Source organism: Rhinolophus sinicus, linkage group LG05, assembly GCF_036562045.2.
Source record: "Rhinolophus sinicus isolate RSC01 linkage group LG05, ASM3656204v1, whole genome shotgun sequence".
NCBI classification, from domain to species: domain Eukaryota; kingdom Metazoa; phylum Chordata; class Mammalia; order Chiroptera; family Rhinolophidae; genus Rhinolophus; species Rhinolophus sinicus.
This window is the reverse complement of record NC_133755.1, coordinates 71,238,773-71,259,593: the sequence shown is the minus strand read 5'-3', so window position 1 is coordinate 71,259,593 and position 20,821 is coordinate 71,238,773. Positions and strand designations below refer to the sequence as shown.

General features: G+C 42.7%; 1 protein-coding gene across 1 annotated transcript in view; it reads right to left on the bottom strand.

Annotated features, from left to right (window-relative positions):
• Positions 1–14,982, bottom strand: part of LOC109458224 (two pore channel protein 2) — a 51,069-nt gene extending 36,087 nt beyond the window's left edge. Inside the window, exon 1 of the mRNA XM_019751678.2 lies at positions 14,860–14,982. Coding sequence (XP_019607237.2) covers positions 14,860–14,922 — 63 coding nt within the window. The 5' untranslated portion in view covers positions 14,923–14,982. The remainder of the gene's footprint in view (positions 1–14,859) is intronic.
• Positions 14,983–20,821: the final 5,839 nt, after the last annotated feature.

Genomic DNA, 20,821 nt, shown 5'->3' with positions numbered 1-20,821 from the left:
CATCTCCAACATCCATAGTAGATATTTATGGACATAGAATTGTGTTTCCTAAATTTATTTCATATTGCAACACTTAAGAAAAAGAAGTTACAGTGCATTAAAAACACAAATATTAGTTACTAAATCTTTTAATAGACATTGCACCGAAGAACATGTATGGATGGTAAATAAGGACATGATGAGATGCTTAACATTATTAGTTATTAGGGAAATGCAAATTTAAACCATAATGAGATACCACTACATATCCACTACAATGGCTAAAACTAAAGACTGAACATACAAAGTGTTAACAAGGACGTGGAACAACTGGAACTTTCATACGTTGTTGGTAGGAATGGGAATGGTACATGTACCTTGGAAAACAGTTTGGTAGTTTCTTGAGCATTCCACTCCCACATATATACTGAAGAAAAAGAAAGCATATGTCCACGCAAGATCTTGTACATCCAGCCCAATAATGTGGCTTATGTTACACATGCCATTCCACAATTGCACTTGTACACACATTCATAGCAGCTTACTAGCCCCAAACTGGAAATGACCAAAATGTCCACAAGCAGGTGCATGGATAAACAAAATGTGACATAACTACACCATGAAATATTACTTGGCAATATAAAGGAATGAATTAGTGATAAATGTAACAAAATTAATTGTGCTGAGTGAAAGAAGCCAACTTTTGCCCTCCCCCCAAAAAAAGTATGTATTTATGATTCTATCTATACAAAACTCTAGAAAATGCGAACAAATCTATAGTGATAGAAACCAGATCAGTTGCCTGGGGATAGGGGGAAGAGCGGATAAAGGAAAGAAGGATTGCAAACAGGCACGAGGAAACTTTCTGGGGCTGATGGGTACGCTCATTACCTTAAATGTGGTGTTAATATCATAAGTGTATTCAGATACTTTGACTTATCAATCTGTCCACTTTTAATAAGCACAGTTTAATGTATATCAATTATAGCTCAATAAAGATGTTAAAAATTGCCCCAAAAGAATGATAAATGTTTGAATTAAAAATTGATGTGGAACAATATTCTCACAAATGAATTAACTGCTTTAAGAAACCATCACCTTTAGACTCATGTGAATTCTCAGCACTGGTACGGCAATTCTTAAAGGTAGCTTATTCAAACCTAAAGAGCACGATATCAATGTGTTAAACATTTATCACACGTTTTTCTTTTGCATATATAAAAATATTTTAGAAGAAAATCTGTTAATACCAATTTTTTTTCCATTGATCATCTGGAACATTGAGGAACACCAGAGTTCCCAATGATTTGTTTATAAATCTATTTCAGGCATAAAATGCCTAGCATCAACAAGAAATTTCTTTTCTAGTGATCACACACTAATTTACATTTCTAACACCTGTCTCCTCTGCAATCTCATCTGCTCTATCTTCTGGTACTAGTTGTCTTCCCACCATCCCATTTGTGTGCAACATCCAAGTCTAGCCTGTTTCTGCCTGGGAAGTACTCTCAACAGACTGCAATGAGTACTCTCATTTGTATTAAGGCCTGTTGTATCTTCTCATAAAGCAAATAGTTTTAATTCAATGCAAGAACGTGACTTACGTTAAACATGCTGTTCCAAAGCTGCACATATTTTTCAAGTTTACATGGGAACCATTGCCTATGTATACCATGAAAATGGCACAGACCAAATTGTGGTTGTTTCCTGATTTGCAGCTTATAAGGGATTTCATACCTTGAAACAGCAGCCCCAGAGTATGGGAGGCACTGGTGACTGCCAGGGCAGTAGTTCTCAACTCCCACAGCACATTAAAATCACCTTCAGAGCTTTGGCTTTTAGAGGTGCACATTGCCCAGATGAACTGCACCAGAATCTCTGGGAGGTGGGACCCAGGATTGAGTTCTTAAAGTTCCCAGGTGATTCTAACATACAGTCAATATTGAAAATCACCAGTCTAAATATGACTATTTAATTACTGATTCTCATATGTATGTGTTTTCATTTCAGGATGACAATAATCGACTTCTCTTGATTTTCTTTTTCTCCTTTTCTAGTAGCTGTGACATTTCCTTTCCTCTCCCCAAGATTTAAAAATGTATTTAAAGAAAGTGATATCACCAAGATGGCAACATAGGTTGATCCTGACTTTGCTCCCCTCACAAGTATAACAACTATTCATGAACAAGATACCACTGAGAGAATCCTAGAACAGGAGTGAAGCTGAAGCAAGCTCTGCACCTGAAAGACCAAGACACACTGCATTAGAAGGGTCAGAGAAGTGGCTACACATTGACTGTATTGTCCCTCATGGTAGTCACAGGGACAGTCCTGTAGTAGTAGTAGTAATTACACAGAAGAACATGATACAGAAGTCAAAACATCCTCATACCAAAAGACATCAGAACACACAAAAGGCAGCAGGATAAACAAGGAAAAATGGACTTTCAAAACAACCAGAAAACAATGAACAAAATGTAACAACAGTAAGTCCTTATCATTACTTTAAACATAAACATATTACATCTCCAATTAAGACAGAATAACCGAATTGATTTTTTTTTTTTTAAATCCAAAAATACACTGGCTATAAGAAACTCACTTTAGCCTCAAAAACACATATAGACAGAGGGAAGGGATTCAAAAAGACACTTTAAGCAAATGGTAACCAAAAAAAAGCAGGTGTAGCTATACTTATATGAGGCAAAATAGACTTCAAATTAAAAATAGTAAAAAGAGACAAAGAGTCTTTTGGAGGAAAAATGGCGGCGAGAGGTGAGCTTCTGTAAAGTTCCCCTGGAATTTACAACGAATCGACAACAAAAACTCTACAAAGGACTCCCTGCACAGCAGACAGGCAAGACAAAGAGGCCCACTACCGACTGAAATCACCTACAGGTGAGAGATTCACGCGAGTGGAGGGAGGAGGAAAGGGAGAAGTGCGCGGAGACGGAGCCGCGCGGGCGCAGGACGCAGACCCAGCTCAGTGCGCCGAGCTCGCTGCTTCCCGGAACCACCGCAGCTGCGAGAGAGGGAAGAACTCGGACTGCTAGGGCTCCGCCAGGGCTCCACAGGGCTGAGGGGACAGCATATAACACGGCTGAACCCAACGCTCACGGCAGAGACCTCGGAGAAAAGACTGAGGGAAAAAGGCTGAAAACGGTGGTTTAAGCCCGCACTGCCGAGCAGAGAACGGAGCCTTAGGCACTGAGACTAGCCGCCCCCTCCCTCCCCTCCCAGAGCTCGCCCCGCCCCCACCTGCCCGGTGCTAGAAGCGAAACAGTAGCAGTGTCAGATAAAAAGAACAGAATATTTGCTGTTCTGAGAACTGTGGGACACAGACACAAATTCCAAGCCCAACTGGTTCCAGCAAAGGGGAGAGAGCTGTGGAAGCAGGACTGAATGTGGTGGTGGTCGCCGCCATTGCTCTGGGCCACCTCTCACAACTCACCCCGCCCCTGGCCCCACCTATCTGGGCGGATCCCTGCAGGAGTAAACAGAACTTCTGAAACATACGGGCTCTGAATCAGGAGCTGGAAGAGCTTTGGAACATCAAAAGCGCTCCGCATACCCACCGGGACACTGCGCCCTGTGACCTAGATGAACTATTAACAGAGGAGAAGCCCATCTCCCAGGGAATCCCCCCATTGTGTGAGAAGCTGGAATAGTGCAAAGAAAACATAGCACTACCGTGTGGTAGAAGAAAAATAAGCTGCTATTGGAGAAAAAATAAAAAATTCTACCAACAAGCACTGGAAAACAAAAGAAAGACCGCTTCCTATCAACCTGTTGCAGAAGCCACTCCTGTAGATGACTAGGAAGAGAAATAGTAAACCAGTAATCGCCATGAATAACCAAGGCAACAAGATAGCTCAGAAAGAAAGTGAAAAAATCTCCAGAAAAGGCACTTAAAGGTACAGAAATATGTGACTTAAATGACAGAGAATTCAACATTGCAGTTCTGAAAAAACTCAACGAGATGCAAGAAAACACAGATAGGCAGTTAAATGAACTCAGAAACACAATCAAAGAACAGCATGAGCATTTTACAAAAGAGATTGAAATTTTAAAAAAGAACCAAATAGAATTTCTAGAGATTAAGAACTCAATAGAAGAAATTAAGAATGAAATACCCAGCTTAGGTAGTAGAGTTGACCAGATGGAGGAAAGAATCAGTGACATCGAAGATAGAAACCTGGAAATGACACAGATAGAAGAAAGAGACTTGAGACTTAAAAGAAATGAAAGAACTCTACAAGAACTTTCTGACTCCATCAGAAAGAGCAATATAAGAATAATGGGCACACCAGAAGGAGAAGAAAGAGAGAAGGGAACAGAGAATATATTCAAACAAATTGTCGATGAGAACTTCCCAAACTTGTGGACAGAACTGGACCCTCGAATCCAAGAAGCAAACAGAACACCTAATTACCTCAATTCCAACAGGCCTTCTCCAAGGCACATTGTATTGAAGCTGTCTAAAATCAACGACAAAGAAAGAATCCTCAAGGCAGCCAGGGAAAAGAAGACGGTAACGTACAAAGCAAAGACCATTGGATTATCATCAAATTTTTCAGCAGAAACTTTACAAGCCAGGAGGGAGTGGAAACAAATATTCAAACTATTGAAAGAGAGAAATCATGAGCCAAGAATAATATATCCAGCAAAGAAATCCTTTAGATATGAAGGAGGAATAAAGACCTTTCCAGACATACAGAAGCTGAGGGAATTTTCTAATACACGACCTGCACTACAAGAAATACTAAAGGAGGCTATTCGACCACCATCAACAGGGACAATTTGTGGCAACCAAAACTCAAAAAGGGGGAGAGTAAAGGCCTGAACCGGAATATGGGAATGGAGAAAGTAAGCGTGCTGAAGAAAATGGAATACTCTAAATATCAAACTTTCTTTTACATAAACTTAAGGGTAACCACTCAAAAAGATCCAGAACTGAAATATATACTGAAATAAAAGAAGAAACAGAGGGAAACATCATAGAATACCACCACACAGAAATAATAGACAACAACAAAAGGCAAAGAAACAATGGAGACACAGCCTTACCAGAAAACTAAAGATAGAATGACAGGAAATCCTCACATATCAATAATCACCCTAAATGTAAATGGACTGAACTCACCAATAAAAAGGCACAGAGTAGCAGATTGGATCAAAAACTAAACCCAACCATATGCTGTCTCCAAGAGACACATCTCAGCTACAAGGACAAGCATAGACTCAAAGTGAAAGGGTGGAAATTGACACTCCAAGCAAATGGTACCCAGAGAAAATCAGGTGTAGCCATAATGATATCAGATGAAACAGACTTCAAGGTGAAAAAGATAACAAGAGACAAAGATGGACATTTCATAATGGTGAAGGGGACTGTACAACAAGAAGACATAACAGTCATCAATATTTATGCCCCCAATCAGGGAGCACCGAAATATACTAAGCAACTACTAACAGAACTAAAGGGAGAAATTGACCAAAACACAATTATACTAGGGGACTTAAATACATCATTGACAGCTATGGATAGATCATCCAAACAGAAAATAAATAACGAAATAGTAGCCCTAAATGACACATTAGATGAAATGGACATAATTGACATTTATAGAGCACTTCATCCTAAAACATCAGACTATACATTCTTTTCTAGTGTACATGGAACATTCTCAAGGATAGACCATATATTGGGACATAAAATCAGTCTCAACAAATTTAAGAAGATTGAAATCATACCATGCATATTCTCTGATCACAAGGCTTTGAAATTGGATATCAACTACAAAAAGAAAACGGGAAAAAAACACAAATACATGGAGATTAAACAACATACTTTTAAAGAAGGACTGGGTCAAAGAAGAAATTAGAGGAGAGATCAAAAGATACATAGAAACAAATGACAATGAAAATACATCCTACCAAAATTTTTGGGATGCAGCGAAAGCAGTTTTAAGAGGGAAATTTACTCATTCCAGGCCTATCTCAAGAAACAAGAAAACTCCCAAATAAATAACCTCATGTTACACCTTAAAGAACTAGAAAAAGAACAACAAGTAAAACCCAAGGTCAGCAGAAGAAAGGAAATAACAAAAATTAGAGCAGAACTAAATGAAATAGAGAACAAAAACACAACAGAAAAAACTAATGTGACAAAGAGCTGGTTCTTTGAAAAGATTAACCAGATTGACAAAACCTTGGCTAGACTTACTAAGATAAAAGAGAGAAGACACTAATTAACAAAATCAGAAACGAAAGAGGGGAAGTTATCACGGACACCACAGAAATACAAAGGATCATCCAAGAATACTGTGAAGGACTATATGCCACCAAGTTCAATAACCTAGAAGAAATGGACAAGTTCTTAGAAACATATAGCCTTCCAAAGCTGATCCATGAAGAACTGGAAAATCTAAACAGACTGATCACCAGTAACGAGATTGAATCAGTCATCCAAAACCTTCCCAAAAGCAAAAGTCCGGGACCAGATGGCTTCACTAGTGAATTCTACCAAACCTTCAAAGAGGATCTAACACCAATCCTGCTCAAACTCTTCCAAAAAATTGAAGAAGAGACAGTACTCCCTAACTCATTTTATTACCCTGATACCAAAAACTGGTAAGGACAGCACAAAAAAAGAAAACTACAGACTCATATCTCTGATGAATACTGAGGCAAAAATCCTAAATAAAATTCTAGCAAATCAAATGCAACAATGCATTAAAAAGATTATTCATCACGATCAAGTGGGGTTCATCCCCGGGGCACAAGGATGGTTCAACATACACAAATCCATCAATGTGATACATCACATAAACAAAATAAAGGACAAAAATCATATGATTATATCAATTGATGCAGAAAAAGCATTTGACAAGATACAACATCCATTTATGATTAAAATACTTAATAAAATTGGTATAGAAGGAAAATACTTTAACATAATAAAGGCCATACATGACAAGCCCTCTGTTAATCTCATAATTAATGGTGAAAAACTGAAGCCCTTTGCTCTACATTCAGGAACACGACAGGGCTGTCCCGTATCACCTCTGCTTTTCAACATAGTGTTGAAAGTCCTTGCCAGAGCAATCAGGCAAGAGAAAGAAATAAAAGGCATCCAAATTGGGAATGAAGAAGTTAAATTATCACTCTTTGCAGATGACATGATACTATATATAGAAAACCCTAAAGACTCCACCAAAAAGCTATTAGAAACAATCAATGAATACAGTAAAGTTGTTGGCTACAAAATCAACGTACAAAAGTCCATTGCTTTCCTATATACTAACAATGAAATCTCAGAAAAAGAAATACAAAAAACAATTCCTTTTGCAATTGCAGCAAAAAGAATAAAACACCTAGGAATAAACTTAACCAAGGATGTGAAAGACCTATATGCTGAAAACTATAAGACATTTTTGAAAGAAATTGAAGAAGACACAAAGAAATGGAAAGACATTCCGTGCTCATGGATTGGAAGAATCAACATAGTTAAAATGGCCATATTACCCAAAGCAATATACAGATTCAATGCAATCCCCATCAAAATCCCAATGGCATATTTTAAAGAAATAGAACAAAAAATCATCAGATTTGTTTGGAACCACAAAAGACCCCGAATAGCCAAAGCAATCTTAAGAAAAAGAACAATAATGGAGGTATCACACTTCCTGACTTTGGCTTGTACTACAGGGCTACAATAATCAAAACAGCATGGTATTGGCAGAAAAACAGACACATAGACCAATGGAATAGAATTGAGAACCCAGAAATAAAACCACATAAATATGGACAGATAATTTTTGACAAAGAAGCTAAAACATACAATGGAGCAAAGACAGCCTCTTCAATAAATGGTGCTGGGAGAATTGGATAGCCACGTGCAAAAGAATGAAACTGGACTGCTATTTGTCACCATGTACCAAAGTTAATTCAAAATGGATCAAAGACTTAAGCATAAGACCTGACACAATAAACTGCATAGAAGAAAACATAGGTACTAAACTTATGGACCTTGGGTTCAAAGAGCATTTTATGAACTTGACTCCAAAGGCAATGGAAGTAAAAGCTAAAATAAACGAATGGGACTATATGAAACTTAAAAGCTTCTGCACAGCAAAAGAAACCATTGACAAAATAAAGAGGCCACCAACTGAATGGGAGAAGATTTTTGCAAACAGTGCCTCCGATAAGGGGCTAGTATCCAGAATATACAAGGAACTCATGCAACTCAACACAAAAAAACAAACAACCCAATTGAAAAATGGGCAGAGGACTTGAAGAGACATTTCTCCAAAGAGGACATACAAATGGCAAATAGACATATGAAAAAATGCTCAACATCACTAATCATCAGAGAAATGCAAATCAAAACCACAATGAGATATCACCTCACCCCAGTCAGAATGGCTATCATCAACAAGACAAATAGTAACAAATGTTGGAGAGGCTGTGGAAAAAGGAACCCTCATACACTGTTGGTGGGAATGCAGACTGGTGCAGCCGTTATGGAAGGCAGTGTGGAGGTTCCTCAAAAAATTACGAATAGAATTGCCATATGACCCAGCAATCCCTCTCCTGGGTATCTACCCAAAAAATCTGAAAACATTTAGAGATAAAGACATGTGTGCTCCAATGTTCATTGCAGCTTTGTTTACGGTGGCCAAGACATGGAAACAACCAAAATGTCCTTCGATAGATGAATGGATAAAGAAGTTGTGGTATATATACACAATGGAATACTATTCTGCGGTAAGAAAAGATGATATAGGAACATTTGTGACAACATGGATGGATCTTGAGAGTGTGATGCTGAGCGAAATAAGTCAGACAGAAAAAGCAGAAAACCATGTGATTTCACTGATATGTGGTATATAAACCAAAAACAACAAAACAACAAGACAAACAAATGAGAAACAGAAACTCATAGACACAGACAATGGTTTAGTGGTTACCAGAGGGTAAGGGGGGTGGGGGGTGGGAGAATAGGGTAAGGGGGATCAAATATATGGTGATGGAAGGAGAACTGACTCTGGGTGGTGAACACACAATGGGATTTATAGATGATGTAATACAGAATTGTACACCTGAAATCTATGTAATTTTACTAACAATTGTCACCCCAATAATTTTTTTAAAAATCCAAAATATGTAAAGAACTCATAGAACTAACTCAATAGCAAAAAGACAAATAATTCAATTTTAAAAATGGGAAAAATACCTGAATAGACATTTCTACAAAGAATACATACAAGAGGCTGACAGGTATGTGAAAAGTACAGTATGGGGAATATAGTCAATAATATTGTAAGAACTATGTATAGTGTCAGACGGGTACTAGACTAATCAGGGGGATAACTGCATAAATTATATAAATGTCTAACCACTACGCTGTACACTTGAAAATAATATAAAATAACACTGAATGTCAACTATAATTTTAAAAAAGTCATGAAGCTGTAAAGTATAGCATAGGGAATATAGTCAATAATATTGTAATAACTATGTACAGTGTTAGATGGGTAATAGAATTATTGGGGTGATCACTTAGTGAGACATAGGTCTAATCACTATGTTTTTTTGGTACACCTGAAACTAATTTAAAACAAGATGCTCAACATCACTAATCATTAAGGAAATGCAAATTAAAGACACAATGAGATGTCACCTCACACTTGTTAGGAGGGCCATCATCAAGAACATAAGAGATAAATGCTGGCATAGATGTGGAGAAAAGGGAACCTTGTGCACTGTTGGTGGAATTGTAAATTGGTGCAGCCACCATGAAAAACAGCATGGGTGTTCCTCAAAAAATAAAAAATAGAACTACCATATGACCCAGCAATTCCACTTCTGGGAATATATCCAAAGGAAATGAAAACACTAATTCAAAAAGATATCTGCACCTCCATGTTCATTGCAGCATTATTTATAATAGTCAAGACATTGAAACACCCTAAGTGACCATCATTAAATGAATGGTTAAAGAAGTTGTAATATATAGCTACAATGGAATATTATTCACCCATAAAAAATGAGGAAATCCTATTTGCAACAATGTGGATGGACATTGAAAGCATTATACTAAATGAAATGAGTCGGACAGAGAAAGACAAATACCTTATGATCTCACTAATATGTGGAATCTAAAAAAACAGCAACCAAAAAAATGGATCAAAATTGTGGTTACCAAAGGCGGGGGTGGAGGTGGGAAAGGGGAATTGGAGAAAGGAGTTCAAAAGGTACAAAGAACCAAAAATAAAGTATCTTGGATGTAATGTACAACATGATGACTATAGCTAACACTGCTGTATGTTACACAGGAAAATTGTTAAGAGAGTAAATCCTAAGAGTTCTCACCAGAGGGAACTTTTTTTTTCTTTCTTTCCTTTCTATTGTATCTATATGAGAAGATGGATGTTAACTGAACCTACTGTGTAATCCTTTTGCAATGCATGTAAATGAAACCATCATGTTGTACAGCTCAAACTTTTACAGCGATATATGTGCAGAGGGTGCCAAAAAATGTATACACATTTTAAGAAAAGAAAAAACTATTAAAATTGCTGATGATAACCACTTTGAGCACCTCTTATAACTGCAGATGTCAAACGTGACTTGTATTCATCTTTTGTTATTGGTATATATTGAGTATTACAATTTTAATACAGTTTTTCCCTTTCTTAACACATTGCGTACGGCGGGGTTTAAATCCCTCGTGAAGATTCTTGTGATCCGTACGCAACGTGTTAAATGTGTAAACATTTTTTATATAAATTATTTAAATTATTTCTCAAAACTGGAAAAAAATAACTATTGAAACAGAAGAAAAGATGTACTTAAAACTTTTGTGTGTTCTGCTCCCACCCTTTCAACTTTGTGAGCCTTCATTCTGAGCGAGAGGACTCCTCTGGGGAGAGAGAAAGGGAAGAGCAGGAGGGAGGGAGGGGAAGATTGAGTCCAGAAGCTCTGGAAGGAGGGCAAGGCAGTGATTTCCCTATGTCCTCAGGAACAAACAATTGTAAACCTTTACGTCAGGCAACAAGGACCTTAACAAAACACGAAGTTGTTGATAGAAGTGCTCTGAAAAAAGCCAGTATGTCTTCTTTAGATATCTGAGAAAATGATAATAACTAACCATAACTTAAGATAAAAAGAAGTTACCATAAATCTTAAGTTAAATTCTGTTCAGGGTCAGTTTTTCCTTCTGTCAGTACAAACAGTGTACCTTATGTCTGTCTCTCTCTTCTCTTCCCTCCCTTCTTTCCTTCCAGAGGTTAGGGGTGCACTGATGCCCAGAACAGGGATAGAGCACTGCTTTCCCATGCAACACCCATCAAAAGTTTCAAGTAACTTCTCTCTACCTAGAATGCCCATAGAATCAAGTTTGAAATCCCTGGCTTGGCATTTAGGGGCTCCACAATCCCCCCTCTATCTCTCCAACCCTGTCTCCTGCTTCTCTGGCCCAAACTGGTAGACTCCACTGTCCCCACTAGCCCCAACTTCCATGCCATATGTATCTCTTGCTCACCTAAAACCAGGAGTATCCTTCCCACTTTCCTTCACTGTGGGCCCATCTTCGAATTTCACTTTCTCCATGATGACTGGCTTCCAATTCCACATGGAAAGACTGCTAGAGAAGCTGGGGTTGTGACATATGAAAGGTTGGACAATTAAGTTCACGAACTTCCTACCGTGTAAGTGCACGGTGGAAAGTTTGCGAACTTAATTGTCCAACTATCGTGTATTGTGGGCATTCCACACAAAGAAACAGCTGCTAAGAGTAAGCTGGGGCACAGTAGCCATGGCAAGAAAGGTGGGAGAACAGGTGGCAACTTGGTGTTGGTATAAACACTTCATGTCCCACTATGCAGAAAGACCAGCAACCCACAGACCAGGTGCAGCCACAACATATGTTTTGTTTGGCCAGAGAGTGCTTTATGGATGCAGACTACTAATTCAATCTAAAAAAAACAAAAGCAAAAAACTGGAGCTTGTACAAAAATGTGAGCTTCTGGTTTCTCCTTAAAAGGTCATAACATTTGGCAATATGTTATTGCTGCCTACCATGATATTCAGTCACCTAAACAAATACTTATTATTTTCCAAAATTTTGTGGGTCAGCCGGGCAGTCCTTGTTCTGAGCCACGTTAGGTGATCTCTCTGGTCATCTGGGGCTAGACGGTCTCAGAGAGCCACACTCACGTTCTTGGCCATGTGCCTCAGGCTAGCGTGGCTCTTTCCCACGCTGGTGGTCAAAGGGTTCCCAAGAGCATCAGGAGAACAGCACCAACACTCAAGTATTTTTCATACCTCTGCTTGTGTCACACCTGCTTTTGGCCAAAGCCAGTCTCATGATCAAGGGTCTCAAGGGCTGCAGAAATGTCACTACCTGACAGAAGGTGTTGCAGAGGCCACTATAAAGGGGGAATGTATCCAGGCCTGGGAAAAGTTTGGGGACGCTTTTGCTATTTACGACAGCCACGCAGTCACACCAACTGGAAATGGGTAGGTGTGGTCCTCTTTGGGCAGGTGACATGCCCTCCAGGAGGTCACCACAAGCTACTCTCCTCTCCCCAGCTAAATAATCCCTACCTAAGCCACTGGTTTGATGTTGCCCCCTGACCCCTGTGGGTACATCAGCTTGTGACCACCTGATTAAGTTAACACTCTCCCAAGCCCTCCTGGTTACTGCCATTTTCCTCCTAGAAAGAACCCCTCTGCAAATCGCTGTACGGGAACACCAGGGGACCGAGAGCCCAAAGACAGGGTAATCCAAGACCTGGACAAACATGTTTAAGGATAAGAACATTCAAAAAGAAGCACATAAAGTATCAAGAGGTGATCACATAGAGTCACAAAGAAATAGCAGAGGGGGGTTCTCAGCAGGGCTGCACTTTCCAATCACTAGGTAGTTCTAGTTACTTTTGCCCAGACCATACCCAGGGCAATTGAATTAGAATCCCCAGGGTCAAGTCTGAACCCAGATACAGTTCTGAAAGTTCCCCAGGTAATTCTAACCAGGAGTAAGGTTGGGAATCACTAGCATTGGTTATTTCTACTTCAAAGCTGAAAGTGTCGGTAAGTACCCCAGAGGGAGGGGCGTGCCATCTTAGTGCTGCCAAAGGAAACTCCAGGCAGGAATGGGCTCTAGAAAACTATTGAAAAGAAGAGAGTGGAAATGCAGTTCAGGTGACAAGGCAGTTTCTTGTTAAGTGACCCTAAACTAACTTTTCAACAGGTCAATAAGGTCACGGTAGCCACCAAGTGGGAGGTCACAGCCTGGGAAGGAAGATTTAAGCGCATCTCTGGCTGAATGACTCGATCATCACTGCAGTCTCAGAATACAGGGGGTTCTGGTGAGGATTCCCCCTGGGTACTCAGCTCTCACCTTTTCTGTCTGCTCCATTGGTGGGGGGGAGGGTTTCTTTGAAGTATACAGGGACATCAACATCTGAGTCCTGCAGGCAGCATTCAGCCAAAGGACTCACAGGCCCCAGTCAGGACTCTGGGCCATTGTCAGCCCTCCTTGCATTTCTTGAGGCCTCAAACGATTAGTTCTTTACATTGTTCTCTTATTTAGAACAAGAAGCATTAAATCCACAGAGGGAAGAAATCGAGAGTCTCAAACTAAAAAAATTTTTTCTTTGCAAACAAGACTAGCCATCTCAGTGAGGCCCATCATTTTGTAGATTGAGGGGAGCAAGGCCTGACTTGGGTAAGAGCTGGGGACCAAGAATCCTTCTCCTTTCTCTTTGGCCGGCTCTCTTCTGCCTGTTCCCTTAAGGAAATTCTCCTTTTGGACATGGCCTAACCCGTTCGGAGACCAGCAGGCCAGAGAGGGAGGCCAATGCTCCCAGCAGGGCTTTTAACCACATGCACAAGGCTACCCTGTGGACCATCTTGAGCAGGCTGCAGGAGCCCACAGAGAAGAGGCAGGGACCACACTGCAGCAGAGGGGGGCTGAGGGAGTACAGCTAAGAAGAGGAAGACAGGCTAAAACACTCTCAGCCCCCTCACACTTGCACAACAACCAAGGGGAAAGGGAGACACATGAATGGACCCAGACAGGTCTAGAGCCTGGCTGTCATTACATGTGCCAGGCACTGTACCCCAGACTGACCCACACAGTATTCCCAACTCCTCCAGGGCTGTGTGATTTATCACCCCTGCTTTTCAGAGGGGAAACCAGAGTCTCCAGGAGATGACAGTCCCAGCATCTTGTAAAATCCCAGCTAAGATTTCCTGTATCAGAGCTGAGGTTCCCACCACTGGCACCCAGCCTCCCTCTCCACTGTGTGTTCTTGTCCAGCAAAAGGAAGAATGAAGAAGCACCGCTTTGAAGGTCCAAGTCTTCCAACTAAGTTCAAGCTGTTGGAGGTAAAACGGAGCCCAGCCAAGGAACTTGCAGCCCACTGCTTGGTCGGAGGGGATCAGAGCAGCAGGGGCTGCACTGGTGCTCCCAGCCCATATCCTGCAACCTTCCTCCCGCGCGGGCTTTTCCCTGCGCAGGGACCCTTGTTCGTTTTCCTGCCTTCACCGAGCGCACGCAGGGCGGTTGGCACAGCCCCTCAGGCGTGGGGCACCGGGGCTGGATTCCACCTCGGCCCTGCCTGTGGAAACGGCTGTGATGGGCCTCCGGGTGCGGGCTTGACAGCGCCCCTACCGTGTGCCCAGTCAGCCGTGCGCTTCGCGGGACAGCGGCCCCGAGGGCGCCGCGACCAGAGGGCTGAGGAGCACCGAGAAGGTGCCCGCGCGCTCCCTTCACACAGTCCGCCCCCACACGCAGCCGGCTCTGGCTTTGCGCGGTTGCTGTCACCGGGAACCTCCGAGTGCCCTGCGAGCGCAGCGCGCGGCCCTCCTTACCTCCGGGGCCCGAGACAGATCCCTGGGCTGCAGGCGAGGACCAGGAAGGCGGGTCCCGGGCATCGCGGGGACAGATGTGAGCGGCCTGGCGCCCGGCGGACTCTACGCGATTAGCGCTCCACTAGGTCTTTCACGTGACTACACGGACCGCCCCAGGCGCGGACTGGCTCCCTGCTCTGGCCCCCTCCCCACTAGCCAGGGGCGGGGCGCCTGAGGGTCTGAGGCAGGGTGGGACCTCGGGCTGGCGGCAGAGAAGAGGCCACCTGGCAAAGGGCACTGCCCTGTGCTCTGGGCCGGTGACCATACAGAGCTTTCTGTATCAGTAAAGCGGGATAAGTCCTGCCTCCCCGGGTTGTTTGGGGGAATTAAATGAGTTAATAAATATTAAGTGCCTGCCACTGGCGGGTGTCCAGTAAATGCTGGTTCCCTCCCCATCTTAGTGGAGCCCAGGGAGAGCTGGGAGTGGGATCAGAGTGGGGCTTCTTGGAGCAGAAAGGAGGAGAGACACTCTCCTTTCCCCTGGGGTGCCCCCATTTCCAGCCCAGCCAGGAACTCAGGGTCAATAGAGCTCCAGAATTTAGAAAAGAAAGCACAAATCTCAATTTTCATGAGACCTCATTTTTTAAAAATGTTGGCCACAAATTTAAAATAATAATAATAATAATAATAACAATAATAATAAATACTTGGCAGGCCACTTCTCAAATGGGCCCTGGCCACAGGGCTGGTGGTTCTGGGCTTCTGTACCAACCAACTTCACTGACACCTCCCAGAGGAAGAAGAGGCCTGGTGGGGCTGGGACTGGCCCTGGTCACCTGGCAGGAGGTCTGGTGTCCCTCTGGGTGGTTCATCAGGACTCTGTACTAGGTATTGATGGTTGCCACGGTCCAGGTCCAGGGCTGTGGCAGGCAGAATTATGACTCCCAAAAACAATTGCAGCTCCTAATCCCCTGGACTATAAATCTGTTACTTTACTCCTCAAAAGAGACTTTGCAGATGCACTTCAGGTGATTAATCAGTGGACCTTAAAACAGAGATTATCCTAGGTTATGGAGGTGGGTCCAGTGGGATCACACGAGTCCTTAAACGCAGAAGAAGGCAGAGCAAAGTCAGACAGAACAAGCAGAGAACCATATGATTTCACTGATATGTGGTATATAAATAAAAACCAACAAAATAACAAGACAAACAAATGAAGAAACAAAAACTCATAGACAATAGTTTAGTGGTTACCAGAGGGTAACGGAGGCGGGGCTAGTAGATGAGGGTAAGGGGGATCAAATACACGGTGATGGAAGGAGAACTGACTCTGGGTGGTGAACACACAATGTGACATATCAATGATGTATTACGGAATTGTACACCTGAAATCTATGTAACTTTACTCACAACTGTCACCCGAATAAACTTAAAAAAAAAAAAAGAAGAGAAAGGCAGAAGGGGAGGCAAGAGATACCAGAAACCCAGGAAGGCCTCAGGGCCTGGCTGGGATTACCACCTCCAACATAGAAGGGGCTGTAAGGAATTTAGTTCTGCCAACAACCTGACTGAGCCTGGAAACAACTTCTTCCTCTGAACCTGAGAGAAACATGGCCCTGCCAATACCTTGATTTCACAGTGTGAGACTCTGAGCATTGGACTACCCATGCCTTGCTGGACTTCTGAACTACAGACTGTGAGATAATAAATGGATGTCGTTTTAAGCTCCCAAATTTTTGGCAATTTGTCACACACAAGAGAAAACGAATACAAGACATTGGCCTACACTCCAGTTCAGAGTCTAGCCATGATGCTGGCCTGCAGTGAGAATGGCCTGCAGGTGGCCCCGTTCCTCGGTGGGTATGCCAGGCACCCACCTCCTGTGATCGTTCCCACTCAATTCTGACATCATGCCCCCTGCAGCCTCTCCTCAGCTTCTCCCAAACCCTGGATCACTTCCTCTCTGTGGCCCTGTACTTTTCATGAAAACAGACACGTGGTGCCTCAGTTCTTTTATTTGCATGTGTTGTCCTACCCCAATAGGCCCCACGCACCGTTGGGGGAGAGGTAGAAAACTTTCATCTTTGAATCCCCAGCTCCTAGCACAGAGCAGGCATATGACAGGTAGATGATACGGCAAAGCAGAATTCATACCAGCTTGCAGTCAATGACCCATGTCTCAAGGGTGTCTGGAATAATTACTTCTTATAACGTTATCATAGGGATTACCATAAAACTCTGCATGCTCACGGGAAAAGACAATTATCCTATTTCTATTCTAGGTGGTGATTTGTGGAATGGTGGCTTTATGGTGGGACATTATTATTTTTGTTTTGTAAAATGTAAATGTGTTCATTGTAAAGAGTGAAACGGCTAACGAAAGATAACCACTGTTAGAGAGCTTCACGTCGCTCCTACCTGTACACACTTAAACACACATATATGCAGTTCTGTGCAAACAAGATACATCCTACCCTGCAGATACTGCTGGCCCCGACCTACTCTCCATACCCCTTCCTCCCAGGAACCCACACTCAGGCCTCCCCTCCATGTCTCACTAGAGGAGGCTCCTTTAGGCCAGTCTGCACAGGGCGTTTCCCTGGTAGCAGTCATGTCTAAGGGAAGTACATGACTTAAGTTAGCTCGGCCTGACTACAAAGATGCTATGCACTCAGAGGGAAAGGCTACTTTCTCTCTCTTCTCCCCCCTTCTCCTATAAATGTAAATTCACACACACACACACACACACACACACACACACACACTCCTGACAGCCACTGGCGACATCTTGCAGCCACTCTCAGGTGAAGATGCTTCTGGGGATGGCAGAGCAGAGGGGTACAGGCAGCCAGCCAGGTCTCTGAGGACCTTGTGGAGAGCCTGCATTTTGTCCCCCTCCCTGGAAGCACCTGCCCTTTGCATTGAATGATGTGAGTTACCTTGTACAACCCAGGAGACCGAGGCAGATCTGTATGGCTGATAGGAAAAGATCTGCAAGAGATTAAGGGAGAGGGGTGGTACTCCGCACAGAGTTTGATGCCTTTTGTGTAAAATTTTAAAGGATTCAAACACCTGTGTTTTCTGATAAATGAATGAAACATTTTCCTGGCAGGGTCCATAAGTAACCTGTATTCGCTGCTTACCTTTGAGCACACAGCAGGGGACAGAAGCATGGAGAGAGGGATTCCCCCACCCCGCCCCCGATTTATACTTTTCTATGAAGTTTCATTGTTAACTATACTTCTATATTACTTTTATGTGCTTGCATATAGTAAAATCAAAAGGGATGTGCAGATGGAATTTAAATTGCAATCTTGTCTATTTTATGAAAAAATATTTTCCATGAAGGAAAAAGTCAAAACTGGCATTTATGCCTGGGCGTGCCTGTTCCTGGCAGGATCTCTGCCAGTGGGGAGCATGTGCCTCTGAGGGGAGAACAAATCTGATCTGGGAGCCAGTTACCAAAAAGCACAACCTATTACAACTCTTTGGGGTCCTGGATTAGTCTGCAATGGCTGCCATCACGAATCCCACAGACTGGGGGGCTTCAACACTGAAAGTCATTTCCTCACAGTGCTGGAGGCTGGAAGTGTGAGATCAGGGTGTCAGCAGTGTTGGTTTCTCCGAGGCCTCTCTCCTTGGCGTGTGGATGGCTGTCTTCTCCCTGTGCCCTCACATAGTTTTCCTTCTGTGCATGATTGTGTCCAAATTTCGACTTCTTATAAATACAACAGTTGGATTAGGGCCCAGGCTAATAACCTCACTTTAATTTAATTACCTTTATAAAGACCCTAACTCCAAATAGGGTCACGTTCTGAAGTGGGGCCAGGACTTTAATATACACGTTTGGAGAGAACACAATTCGGCCTATAACAGATACTGATTATTATCCCCACTTTAGAGCTAAGGAAACAGAGGCTCAGAGAGGACAACCAACCTGCCCAGGTCACACAACTTGAGAGTGATGGCGCTGGGATCACAAACCCAGACCTACTGGCCCCGAGGCTAGGAACTTCCACTCCACTCTGCTCTGTTTAGAAGTTGTTACTGGGTTACTTCAACTGAGAAAAATGAATAAAGTCCACATTTAGCCAGAGAATTCTGCCTAATTCTATTTGCTAATCACCTCGTACAATCCCCCAAGGAATTTTTTTTGTGGAAGTGTTTTTGAGACTGTGATGCAGCAATCAGGATGTATGGGCAGAAATGACAGTTGTGGTGACAGTAGAGGGCAGACCTTCCCAAACTCATTCCCGAGGCAGCTCATCCACAGCTCCGCTCAGTCTCGGACCCATCTCTTTCTCCTTCCCCTCACTCACTGCACTCCAGACTTACTGACTCCCATCATGTTTCTCAAACATGCCACAGGACTTTTGCTCCAGCCTTTCCGTCAGACTGGTTCATTCCCAGCACCCACCTGCCCAACTCCCCACCCCTTCAAGTGCTTCTCAGATCCCACCTTCTCAGGGAGAGGGACATAAACCATCCTACTTAATTCTTCAATTTACTCCTGCCCTCCTCATCCCCTCTTCCCTGGTCTCTTAAAGTATTGCATTGTCCTTATCACCTTTACCATAGCACATAATTTTTAATCTCTTATGCTTATTATTTATTGTCTATCTATGCCTGACAGCATGTAATCTCCACAAGGGTAGAAATCTTTGTTTATTTTGTCCACAAATACTTCCCAAGCATATGAAACAGTGTCAGGAAAATAGAAGATTCTCAATGAAGTACTTGTTGAGTGAGCATTTCTGGAAGTGGGGGGAATGGTTTCCATCAATACATTTCAATTGACCACAGAAACAAGGATGTGAGAGGCGGTTTTGTGCTTCAGGTTCCCAGAGGACACAATTTTCTCAGGGCTCTCTACTTCCCTTCCTTCTGCCCCCTGGGAGGCCCAGAGCCTCACTGTGCATCTTACCTTTGCCCTGGTGGGGAGATTTTCACTTGTTTATTCTGCCCCAAGCAGAAGGGCTATTGCCATAAATCCAATCTGAGGTAGCTATGTATCCTTTAAAGCTACGTGGGATTCCAAAAATAAAATCTGAACTCTAAAATGTAGGTCTGTTATAAGTTGAAGACTCTAAAAAGAAAATGGAGGCCCAGTACTAAAACAACAGGTAAACTAAGGTATTACTGTACATCTTTTCACTTAATGAGCTGTTTATACTTCTACTTCACTTGAGTGACTTCTTCCTTTTGAAAAAACTAGTTCTGGGGCCGGCCTGGTGGCTCAGGCGGTTGGAGCTCTGTCCTCCTAACTCCGAAGGCTGCCGGTTCGATTCCCACACGTGTCAGTGGGTTCTCAACCACAAGGTTGCTAGTTCGATTCCTCGAGTCCCGCAAGGGGTGGTGGGCTGTGCCCCCTGCAACAGCAACTGGACCTGAAGCTAAGCTGCGCCCGCCACAACTAAGACTGAAAGGACAACAACTTGAAGCTGAACGGCACCTTCCACAACTAACATTGAAAGGACAACAACCTGACTTGGAAAAAAATCCTGGAAGTACACACGGTTCCTCAATAAAGTCCTGTTCCCCATCCCCAATTTAAAACAAAAGAAAAAAGAAAGAAAAAAACTAGTTCTTTCAAAATACTTTCGTTTCTTGTTATGACAGGTTAACGAAATTGCAAAGTCTGAGGAACAGTCCCCATAAGAACTTCCTTCACTTCTGACACCAATCGCAACTTTTTTGGGGAGAGGGGGTGGGGGGGTGCCAAAGCCACCTCAGGTTGATAACTTGCTCAGAGCACTCACAGAGCTCATTGAAAGCTGCTGTGCTCATGTTTTTCTACAGGTGAGCATAGAGATGAAAATCGGCCATGGGAAAAGATGCATAGGACCCAGTCCAAAAAGGGTCCAAGAGCAGAAATTCCAGCTGACTAATGGCTTGAAGTCCTGGACAGTGGTACCTCCTCCTGGCCATGATGTATGACAATGAGCACAGATGACTGCCAACCAAGAAAGCTTATCTGAGGCTT